General features: G+C 40.2%; 1 protein-coding gene across 2 annotated transcripts in view; it reads left to right on the top strand.

Annotated features, from left to right (window-relative positions):
- Positions 1 to 12,585, top strand: part of LOC132395972 (double C2-like domain-containing protein beta) — a 278,070-nt gene that overhangs the window by 201,377 nt on the left and 64,108 nt on the right. For both annotated transcript variants that reach the window (XM_059973214.1, XM_059973215.1), the window contains exons 5-6: positions 4,813 to 4,939; positions 12,390 to 12,547. In XM_059973214.1, the coding sequence (XP_059829197.1) occupies positions 4,813 to 4,939; positions 12,390 to 12,547 (285 nt within the window). The remainder of the gene's footprint in view (positions 1 to 4,812; positions 4,940 to 12,389; positions 12,548 to 12,585) is intronic.

Below are 12,585 nucleotides of genomic sequence, written 5' to 3'. Positions count from 1 at the left end.
CAAATTTGACTTATTAACGTACATACTGTTGGGTTGTGAACACCAGAAACTTTGCAGAACTTTTGACCATTCCATTTTTCAGAACAAGAAGGAACCCGTCCTTCCAAATTTGGTTGAAATGCATTTCTGATGTTTTGTAAACATTTTCTAAGACCTTGTAGCCTCCTCTGCTCTCCATCCCTCCTGAATCAATTATTCCACTTAGCAAAGCACTAGGAGATTTATCTTCAGCAGTAGTGCCAACAGCATTGTGTCTCTGACCATGATACACTTCTTCTGCCATTTAACTGTTAGCAGCTACACCTTTCACCATCTCTTCTACGTAGCAGCTATCTCAATGGTGCAATAATACCCAGACATCTTCCTCAAAGACTTTGCAACCCTCCTTTCCCCATAACTGTTAAATTTATTGTAAGATACAATCTTGGTCTTTATTTCAGCTGTAGGTTGTGTTTTTAAGGACCTTCAAACCACACTTTCAGATGGAAGATGGATTCAGGAAGCTTTTTGGTGCCAACACACATTGACCCTAATCATAAACATGAATTCTTCAGGTACTGGAAAGCCAGAGCAACATGTGCAAAATAGTGGTCAATGCTGAGAATATTCAGTCATATCTGTACCAAATCCCAGATTCTGCCAGCAAAAAGTTGTTCTGCTGGACTGCAGCCAAAACATTACTCCTGCTGTATCCTGCTCTGTACAGAAGCTCACTCAGATTAATGTTCAGTCATGTCATGTCTAAATTTTAAGTTGAATCTAAACATATTCTTTCTTGGGCAACACACACAAAATGTTGGAGGAACTCAGCAGGTCCGGAAGCATCTATGGAGATGAATAAACAGTCAATATTTCTGGCCAAGATCCTTCTTCAGGACTGAGAAGGAAGGGGGAAGAACCAGAATAAAAAGGTGGGGGGGGGGAAGGGGGAGGCAAAATGGAAGGTGATATGGTCGAAGAGTCAGAGGGCATGGAGGGGTAGCAGGGTCCCACTGAACTCTGTTCGAAAAGAAGATTTAAACTTCAGGGGAGGAGTCCCTCAAAGAGATTGCAGAAAGGCAGCAAATCATAAACACAAGAAAGTCTGGCTGCTTATTCTCTGTAGATGCTGCCTGACCTGCTGATTTCCTCCAACATTTTGTATGTGTGTTGCTTTGGATCTCCAGCATCTGCAGACTTTCTTGTGTTTATTATCTTCTTTCTCGCACTCTTCTCACCACTGTTGTTACCCCCCCCATCCTGATTATAATCAAATCTTTGTCCATCTTGCCATCACTTTTATCAGCTTCTGAATTGTGTTCACTCTTTGCAATACATCAACACTTGAAGAAGCAAACAAAAACGCTGAGAGCAGGTCAGACAGCATCAAAGGAGAGAGAAAAAAATTCAGAGTTTCTGGTCAGCTATCTGGAGAAGAGAAGAAACAAGCATGTTTCAAGTTTCAGAAAGGGAGAGAAGAGAGGGAATCATAAATATAAGAGATTCTGCAGATGCTGGCAATCCAGATAAACACGAAATCATGGAGGAATCCAACAAGAGAGACAGCATCAATGGAAAGAAACAAAGCGTTACCTCTTGGCCTGGGGTAAAAGGTCAGGTAATGTACTTCCCTTGGTTATATGGGAATGGGCAATGAGAAGGAAAATTATAAGCAGAGATAGAGAAGTGGGTCAGGGAGTCGCAGAGGGAAAGGTCTAAACAGTGGCCACTTTATTAGGCACACCTCATTAATGCAGGTTATCAAATCAGCCAAATGTGGCAGTAACTCGATGCATAAAAGCATGCTGACACGGTCAGGAGCTTCTGATATTGTTCAGACCAAACGTCACATTGGGGAAGAAGTGTGATTTATGTGACTTTGGAGAATGATTGTTGGTGCCAGACAGGGTAATTAGAGTATGTGAGGAACTGCTGATCTGGAATTTTCACGTGCAACAGTCTGTAGATTTTACAGAGAAATGGTGTACAAAAACACACACTGAGTGGCAGTTCGTCAGTGAAAATGCCTTGTTAATGAAAAAAGTCAGAGGAGAGTGCCCTGGCTGGTTCACGGAAGGCAACAGTATGTCAGGTGACCATGTGTTTATACCAGTTGTGTGCAGTTCTCTAACACATTGAACCTTGAAGCTACAGCAGCAGAAGATCATGTGTGCATTCCGCAGCCACTGAGTGTATTTAGCATGCTCGAAGTGGTTGTGAAACTTTCCGTAAGATTGCAGAAATGACCTGAGCACGAACTTTACCTATTTGTTTGTAGTTAAAGTTCTATTTTTGTCTTTATTCTTAACTTTCCACTCTCAGTTCCATTGACCCTGCTCGCACTCTGTGCTCTTTCATTTCTATTAACTCCTTTAAGTATGCACACAAAGCACCTTTGATCATGCACACTGAAGACTTTAATCTAAGCCACGCTCCCTTTTCTGCCTCCTCCAAAAGTCTCAGCTGAACCTGCTTCTTCAGTGGAGATCAGAAGCCTCAATTTTCCCTTTGTGTTTGCCTCTGAGCAGTATTCTGTGATATGTAATTACATTATTGTTACCGAATTATTGTTTTGTCTTTCAGTTATAGGACAAGAAATAGAATTCCAATATTTTGTATGATTTGTTGTAATCTTGGAAAAATGTCATGCAAGCTAATATCAGCATGATTTCCCATAAATTACAATAGAAAATTGTGTTAATGACTTGGTTTTGATTAAAGTGATCCACTGTTAATTTATCCTCAATTCTGTTTGCAAATCCTAAGCAATCATTGCATTTCAGTTGCGAGAGCTTGATATTTGACAAGAAATAAAGGAACTTATTTCAACTATATTAAACTGATTTTGCAAAAATCATTGGTATTGATTTGGAAACCTCAACAACTAGGCTAGTCCATTGTCTCTTGCTTTAATGGTAGTGAACACTAATATATTTTATCTACTTGAGCTTGGCCTTCTTATAAGTAGCAACAAAATACATCTAAATATCAAATTTGTACTCCAGAAAACCTACCTTTTGAGGATAAAAGTAAATCTAAGACGGCCACCAACTTCAAGCTAATCTTTTATTTGTCACAGTACATGAAGTAAATGCCTGATTTCCTCACTGAGTGTTTAATGTCAACAATACACCTGTCTGCAGCGAGAGATTACCATGTTTCATAACTTCAGAACGTTCAACTCATTTGAAGTAAGTCATGGGGAGTCTGAAATGCAGGTCTAAGTTTGTGTTTACTTTAAATGAGGTTCATATGTATTACATGGTAGCGTGATGATGTATGTGGTGCATGTATTTAAACATATAAACCGTGATGATTTATTTAAATGAACAAGAATGCTTAATATATTAAAATATTATTGAAATAATAAATACACATTAGCATTGAATGATCATCCTTTGTGCCTCTAGACATCTTTCACCAATTTAAATAAATCAAGTCGGTTTGTTTTTTTCCACATGTATACCTCTATTGTAAATATTTGTCCTGTTTCCCTAAAATTCCAAGGGTTATTATCATGTAAAAATATTCCATACTGTTAACAAACTTGCCACAATCTATTTAATGTTTCTACTTTTCTGGAATTGCCACAATGTCTAGTTTCTTCTTCTGAATTGGCTTTCCATAACCCTGCCCACATCATTATGAATGTGCAATACACCTTTGAGAACTAACTCCAGAGATTCACTACTCTCTGAGTGAAGAAATTTCTGCTCATCTCCGTCTTGAATGACCAATCCCCTTCCTGGTGAGTGAACTGAGAAGTGATGACCCTCACTTTTCACTCACGAGCCAGAACAATGTGTTTTCTTCTAAACGATTTAATAATCTTGCAACTCCTACCCAAAACATTCTCCCTTCTCTACCCTACTATTGGGCAGAAGGTACAAAACCTTAAAAATTTGCACCATCGGGCTCAAGGGCAGCTTCTGTCCTGCTGTTATAAGACTCTTGAATGGACCACTTGTACATTAAAGGAGAACATGTGATCACCCAATCTACCTTATTGTGATCTTTGCACCTTATTTGTCTAATTGCATTATATTTTCCCTGTCACTCTAACACTATATCCTTCATTCTGTTATATCTCTCTGTACTAACTCAGTGTATGGAAATGATTTGTCTGGAAGGCATGCAAAACAAAGTTGTTTAGTGCATCTCAATACATGTGTCAATAATAAACAAATTACCAATTAGGTATCTATTTAATGTTTCTACTTCCCTGGAAGTGGTCACAGTCTTGTTTCTCCTTCTAAATAAGGTTTCATAGTTAAATAAGTAGTGCAAAAATAAAAGTTTTTTAAAAAGTAGTGAGGTAGTGTTCATGGATTCAGTGGCCATTTAGGCAGAGGGGAAGAAGCTGCTTCTGAATTGTGGAGTGAGTGCCTCCTTCCGGATGGTAGCAATGAGAACCAGGCATGACCTGGTTGATGGGGGTCCTTAATGATGGCTGCTGCTTTTTTTTTTGAAGCTTTACTCCTCGGTGTCTTGGAAGCTATGGAGGCTAGAGCCCATGATGGAGCTGACTAAGTTTACAGCTCTCTGCAGCATTCAGACAATCAAGAGATCTGGGGAAAGCTTCATGATCAGCCATTCATTTATCGAGGATCAATAACTTATTTCTGTTTCTATTGTCTGTGTTCTGGTGATTAAAGAATTTAATTGGTTTACTAATGCATACCCTTTCCAGAATTTGTTTCATTATTTATTTCTGAGCATCAACTTCAAGGCAATTTTCAGGCATTTTTTTGTTACCTCTCCCAGCTGTAGTAATAGACCATTGTCATGGTGCCAAAGTAATTGCTGGTAATGCCTGCTATCTTATTGTTGCAGAGTTTCCGTTTGTGATGAAGATAAATTCCGTCATAATGAGTTTATTGGTGAGACCCGAATTCCACTGAAAAGATTAAAGCCAAATCAGACGAAGAATTTCAACATTTGTCTGGAGAAGCAACTGCCAGTGAGTGTTAATCCTTTTTGTATTGATTCGTCCTTTGCAGGCTGTAAAAGAAGGAAGTTAGTGATCATTAACGGGTTAGCTATTCGCTTTCCTTACAGGTTCAATATACCCTCTTCCTATAATGTGCAAGTTTGGTTTCTCTATATTGTTAGAGATCCTTGATGCAAAAACTGTCAGAAGCTAACAATTCTTGGCATCAATTTTTTTCTAAGAAGTAATATTTTACTGTTAAGGACAGTTCTTTTACTCATGGGTGAATCATAAATCTCTGCTCGTGTTTCTTAGCTTTTTCAAAAATATTAATAAGCCACTGCAATTTCAGGTGTAAAATTATCCCCTTTGCTGGGAAAGCCTGTTTCTGAAATTGTATCAGAATACTTTCTTGCAAAGCATAACTGTTCTTTTTAGATACAAAACTAAACACAATCTAATTATCCTGAAGTGAAATCTGTAAATACCAGATATTTCTGAGAAGCTAATATTAGCAGCAGAAAGTAATGCACACAAAATGCTGGAGGATCTTAGCTAGTCAAACGGCATCTATGGAGGAGAATAAACAATCAACGTTTTGGGCTAAGGCCCTTCTTCAGGGCTAATGAGCCTTCATTAATCCTGATTAAGGGTCTTGGCTTGAAATGCTGACTTTTTATTCCTTTCCTTAGAGGCAGCCTTCCTTGCAGAGATCTTCCAGCATTTTGAAAATGTTGCTCGAGATTTCTAGTTTCTGCAGAATATTTTGTGTTTTTTTTAATTGAGATACAGTATGGAACAGGCCCTTCTGGCCCTTTGAGCCATACCACCCAGCAATCCCCCGATTTAATCGGAGCCTAATCATGGGACCAATGTAGAGTGGCCAATTAACCTACCAACTGGTACATCTTTGGACTGTGGGAGGAAACTCGCATGTTCCCAGGGAGAACATACAAACTCATTAAGGCAGTGGTGGGAATTGAACCAGGATTGCCTGTACAGTAAAGTATTGTTCTAACCACTACACCACCATGCCACCACAAGTACAGTATATTAATCAATGTTCGTAGCAAATTTTTGTTTTTAGTCAGGAATATTACTTATTGATATTAAATCTGAAACTTGATGGCAAATTTGGCTGAGTGGCAGGTTAGAGTGTGTATCCCCATTAGGTTTGAGGGGGGAACAATTAAGATGGTATTGAATAAATTTTCTGTTGATATACAATTTGGTCAAGTTTAAAACATAAATTTTCTGAGTTTTATTGACATTTTAGCACCACAGCTACTTTATTGAGTAAGACAGGTCTTTCAACAGCTTAAAAACAAGCCCAATTAAATTGTCATTGTTCAAAGTTCAAAGTAAAATGTATTATCAGTGTATAGACATGTCACCACATAAAACTCTGAGATTTGTTTTCTGTGGGCATACTTAGCAAATCTTTGGAACAGGAACTGTAAACAAACTGCAAATGCAGATAATAAATAATGAGCCTGAAATAACAAAATAAATGAGTCATTAAATGAGTGTAGTTATTCCATTTTGTTCAAGAGCCTGATGGTTGAGGGGTAGTAACTGTTCTTGAACCTAGTGGTGCGAGTCCCGAGGCATTTGTACTTTCTACCTGATGGCAGCAGTGAGCACAGTCTGGATAGTGAGGATCTTTGATGATGGATGCTGCTTTTCTACGGCAATGTTTCATGTAGATGAGTCCAATAGTTGGGAGGGTTTTATCCATGATGTACTGGATCTAATCCACTACCTTTTGTAGGATTCTCCACTCAACACACTGGGTGTTCCCATACCAGGCCAGAATGGCAGTCGGTCAGCACACTTACCACCACAAATCTATAGAAGTTTGCCAAGGTTCCTGTGACATGCTGAATCTCCGGAGACTCCTAAGGACTGAGGAACTAATAAGAAGTATTTTTTTCTCTCTCGGGTGTCTACTGAACTGTATTAATTTCTGTCTAGCTAAAACAGCCATAAGTTACAGTATAAGAATCACTTAATGAAAATGATAAAACTTTGAGAAAGAAGTATAAAGAGAAAATGAATAACAACTTGGTTCAAGCCAGCTATGTTTGAATGCATCATTCAAGTATTGGATTCAGCAGTTATGATGTTTTTGCACTTAATGTATATTTTGGTTCTTTGTTTTTATGGGAAGTAAATACAGATCTCAACAGTGAAGCCCATGTCCCAGAAGTGACTAAGGAAATTTGTCCCAGGCATAAATAACCACCTTCATTTATATAGTTCCATCCAGAATTTCAGAGGTGTTAACAAATTTTGATACCATTAAGGATATGAGAATAAGTTAAAGACACTGAATAAAAGATGCATCTTAAAGAAGGAGATATGAAGAAGCATAGAAAACCTGCAGCACAATACAGGCCCTTCAGCCCACAATGCTGTGCCAAACATGTACTTACTTACTTAGAAATTAACTAGGTTTACCCATAGCCCTCTATTTTTCTAAGCTCAGTGTACCTATCCAGTTGTCTCCTAAAGTCCCTATCGTATCTGCCTCCACCACCATCTCTGGCAGCCGATTCCACGCATTCACCACCCGCTACACACAAAAAAAACACAACTTGCCCCTGACATCTCTCTAGCTACAGAAGTGCAGACATTTGAGTGGAAATGCTGAAGACTGGTCCTAGGCAGCTGAAGGCACATGAGTATCATGAGGAAATGTAGAGGTGAAAACAGCAAGTTATTGGCTCAGAACTGGTACTGTCTGCTCTGCAGTTCCTACCCTTAAGAGTCCTCTATTTTCTAACATTGCATCTTACAGTCTACTTTATTTATGAGTCAGACAGGTCTTAATGCTGCTCTCCATCTTTACCCTGTGCAATTTAAATTTCTTTTGATTCCAGAGGCGTAGTTTGTTTCTAGACCCACTTTGATCCCTTTTGTCATCTGTCTGCTGGAACATATCCAAAATCAATGAGCTGTGAACTGCTTGACATTTAATGAACTAGTTTTAAGTTACAAGCATCTTCTAAGATGTCTCTTTTTCTGTAGTGCTTTATCCCTTTTCAGTCTTTCATTTGAGGCCATGAAAATAGTTCATGGAGCTGATTTACTGTCACGAAGAATGATTTAGAAATGACTCTGAGAATGAGTGGTAAGCATAGTATAATGAGCTAGATTTGCTGTCCATGGAATAAATAAGATTTTATAAAAGTGAACAAAGCCATGATGAGTTTCACTTGGGTAATTAGAGGGTGATGTTCTCACAAGGAGATGCTTCACGGAGTAGAAGGCTCAAATTTTAAACTTTGGGCATAACATGCAAGGGGTAATGTGAGGAAATGCTTTATTGCTCACAGAATAATTATAAACTGGAATCATTTTCTTGAGCAGACAGAGAAGTGAAGAGGACAGGCACTTGAGAAAGATCAATTTATAGGACTTTCGAGAGAGAGCAGGACTGGCACTTCATAATGAACCAAAGAGCCTTTAATGGGAGGACTGCCTCCTCCAGTGTCATAACAATGATTCTCGGTGAAACAAGTAGCTGAGCACCAAATTTTCCTTATGTGAAGGGACTAATTAGAGATTTCAAATTCGGTTTCCCTTTTGATGAGATTCAGGAGTATGAATGTGTTCACTTGTTTTACGTTTGAAGAGTCAATGTAACAGAAGGAAGACTTTTTACTGTCTCTGTCAGTGACAGTAGATCAATATTACACCCAAAAGTATAGGATAAAAGCCTGTTGAGCCAGACCTGCCCTCGTTCTGACCATTGCAGTCCTGAAAGGTGTCTGCCATTGGAGGTTCATAATCTTCTCTTGAAGTTACTGTCATTTATTGATGTGAGTCACTAAGCATCTGTTAAATAACTCACCCAGGTGTTATGATCTAAGGCAGGGGTGTCAAACTCATTTTAGGTCACGGGCCGGGTTGGGCAAAATGCAGCTTCATGCGGGCCGGATCAGTCGGGCGCGTGCGAACGCAGCTTTCATTGCCTCCGTTTTTCAGCCTGTTCTCATGTGTCTCCATCTCTGCTATAACTACAAAGTGTCTCACTTCACAAATTCCGTTTCTTATGAAGAAGACTGCTGAGCAAGCATTATTTTTATGATTGGTATTAACTTACAATCATAGGCTTCGTATCGCCGGGCCATTAATAATTAAAATAATAGATCTATCTAAAATGATCTCGTGGCCGGATATAATTGTACGCCGGGCCGGATATGGCCCGTGGGCCTTGAGTTTGACACCTATGATCTAAGGAGACCAAGAAAGCAAAATGGAGAATTATTTTTGTGGAGCTCATTGGGAGCAGCAACAGCCTTTCCTCCAAGATTCACTCACATGGCCAGCTTTTGGGATGCCTCGTTCTGCACGCTTCCCAAATCAGCTCGCTGTAGTGGGGTTCCAGCCCGGTGGCGTCCCCATAGTAACCAGGGTTGGGAGGAAGTTCAGCACACTCTGCCGGCTGTCTAATTGTCCCATCGTGAGAGCGATTCACGTTTTGCATTCAAGCACTCTCCAAACGCACAACTCCAAACACGATAGCATTCGTTCGTCAAAACCTTTTATTATGTGTAATCCAAACTTATGCCGATTAAATCCAATGATAAACATTGACCAGCTAACGGCGTGGCTATGGCCATTGAGTTCTAGCCACTTGCATTACTTTTAGTGGAAGTTGCCTCATGCTAAATCCAGCGAGGTAAAATGAGCAGGATTCAGCATTTTTGCATCCAATTCTAAAGTTGTAAAAACACATGGCAACTTATTCCTTCATGGAAGAATATCAGGCTAGTATTTTAAGACATGGGTGAAATTAGCCCGTGACAAACTTTTGAAAAGTGCAATAACTGAATTTACAACCTGTCCTATACAGGCTAACTACATTAGAAAAGAAAACCAAATATAGTTAAAGATAAAACCGCAATCTGCTATTACCCATTTCACCAATGAGCAATCACAAACAAGAGAAAATCTGCAGGCGCTGGAAATTCAAGCTACGCATACAAAATGCTGGAGGTACTCAACAGGCCAAGTGGCATTCATGAAAAAAAAAGTACAGTTAAAGTTTCGGGCCGAGACTCTTCAGCAGGACTGGAGAAAAATAAATGAGACAGAGTAGGAAGATGGGGGGTGGGTCGGGCAGGGAGAAACAAGGTGAAAGGTGAAACTGGGAGTGTTGGAAGGGGTGAAACAAAGAGTTGGGAAGTTGTTGGTGAAAGAGATAAAGGGCTGGAGAAGGAGGAATCTAATAAGAGAGGTCAGAAGTCCATGGAAGAAAGAAAAGTGGGGAGAAACACGAGAGGGAGGCGATGGGCAGGCAAGAAGGTGAGAGTCGGAAAAGGGGATGGGGAATGGTGAAGAAGGGAGGAGGTCCATTACTGGGAGTTCAAAGAATCAATGTTTATGCAATTTGGTTGGAGGCTACCCAGACGGATTACAAGGTTTGCTCCTCCAACCCAAGCGTGGCCTCGTCACAGCAGAACAGGAGACCTGGAATGGGAAGTGGAATTAAAATGGCTGGCCACTGGGCCTCTTTATCTGGGGGCTGGAGCTTAGGTGCTCAGCAAAGCAGTCTCCCAATCTATGTCAGTTCTCGCCACGCCGGGAGCACCAGATACAGTAGATGACCCGACCCCAACAGACTCACAGCTGAAGTGTCGCCTCATCTGAAAGGACTGTCTGGGGCCCTGAGTGAGGGAGGAGGTGTAGGGGCAGTTGTAGCAGTTGTGCTCGCAAGGATAAGTGCCAGGAGGGAGATCAGTGGGGATGGACGAATGGACAAGGGAGTCACATAGGCAGTGGTCTCTGGGGAGAGCAGAAAGTGGGGGGGGGTCAGTGGGGAGGGAAAAATTTTCTTGGTGGTGGGATCCCGTTGGAGGTGGTGGAAGTTACGAAGAATTATGTGCTGGACGTGGAGGTTGGTGGGGTGGTAGATGGGGGCAAGGGAACCCTATCCCTAGTAGGGTAGCAGGAGGATGGGATGACATGTGTGAAATGGAAGAGATATAGTTGAGTGCAGCACTGATGGTGGAGGGAGGGAAGCCCCTTTCTTTGAAGGAGGAGGACGTCATCTTCGATCTGGAATGAAAAGTCTCATACTGAGAGCAGATGCGGTGGAGATGGAGGAATTGAGAGAAGGGGATGGCTCCAGTCTTTCTTCAGTCCTGCTGAAGGATCTCGGCCCAATACATTGACTGTGCTCTTTTCCATAGATGCTGCCTGGCCTGCTAAGTTCCTCCAGCATTGGTGTGTGTCACCAATGACCAATCTGCTCCCAAACCTAATTTAACAGACTCAGTTTTGCATCTTTTAGGGCTTCAAAAATGATTCTTCTGTAAATTAGCAATATTTTAAAAAATGATATTGTACACACCTTAACTCTATCTCTTCATTGGCTCTTTCAATGGTGTTTGTGTTCTTCACAAGAATAAAGGGAAATTTCTTAACAGGTTTTTCTTGTTTAAAGCAGGAACTACGTATTAGTGTAGTACTAATCCGTGTTTTCATTGTAAAATTGGCCTCGAGAAACTGCATCAATATGACAAATAATTTTTTTGCTGTGGTGCCTGGTTTTCTTCCACCAAAATCTGAAACAGGAGTTCCCAGGTTGGGAGCCCCTGGAAACAGTACTCCCAGCTGCATTTGGTTTCACAGTCATATTTTCCCCCACTGTGTTTCAGATGAAGATTCCTGTAGTAATGTGCTCCATTTTGTTGTGTCATTTACTTAATTCATCTTTTGTGTAAACCCCCTTCAGTTGCCACAATTTTCCATCATTACTATATGCAGGATGCTTGACTGATTGTGTGCTCCCCTACAGCAATGCAGCTTTGATCGACTGAAATCAAAAAGAGTAATGATGCAGCTCTAGTTGCTAGAACAGTCATCTTGCGCCAAGTGTGAAAATAAGCAAAATTGTTATTGACATGTTAGGTATCAAACACAGTTTTGCAGATATTCCCTGTTGAATATAATGCCCCCATAAACCTTTACCGTAATCCTTCCGCAGGTTGTACTGTATGTCTTTGTGGTCAGGCAGGTTTGCCTGTAGTCCTGGCTGTATGCATACTTTTAACAAGGTTTTCCTGTTGACCAAAGAAAAATATTATTTGTGATTCTTAGTATCTGTAGTTTTTGTTTCATTTTCACTTATTTTAATGTACTTTTGTTCATGCATATTTTCAACAATAAATTTCCCAAGAAGACAAGTTGATCCTCAATTTTACTTTTTCTAAAATACCACAGTGACGATTTACAAAATGCATACAAAGCATGCATGTGGAGAGAGGGAACAATTGGCCTCTAATGACCATTTCAGTATGTAAGGCAGTATCCCTGGCAAGCTATGGTATGTGCATCCTATTTGTTATTTGAACAAAAAAAGAAATAAGTGAAATGGAAGGACCTGTTCTTCGGCATTAGTTGGTGCGTGGAATTCTTTGCATTTCTACAGCTGATTAAATGATAAATTTAATATTGTACTTCCTTGCAGATAGATAAAACAGAAGACAAGTCACTGGAGGAACGAGGTCGGATTCTCATTTCCCTGAAGTATAGCTCACAGAAAACTGGGCTTGTTGTTGGCATTGCGCGATGTGCACATTTAGCAGCTATGGATGCAAATGGCTACTCAGATCCCTATGTAAAAATGTAAGTAACAAACTATATTTGGCACATAAGAGGATGTA

Source organism: Hypanus sabinus, chromosome 6 (assembly GCF_030144855.1).
Source record: "Hypanus sabinus isolate sHypSab1 chromosome 6, sHypSab1.hap1, whole genome shotgun sequence".
NCBI lineage: Eukaryota > Metazoa > Chordata > Chondrichthyes > Myliobatiformes > Dasyatidae > Hypanus > Hypanus sabinus.
The sequence above is the reverse complement of the archived record's forward strand: the minus strand, read 5'-3'. Positions and strand labels throughout refer to the sequence as shown.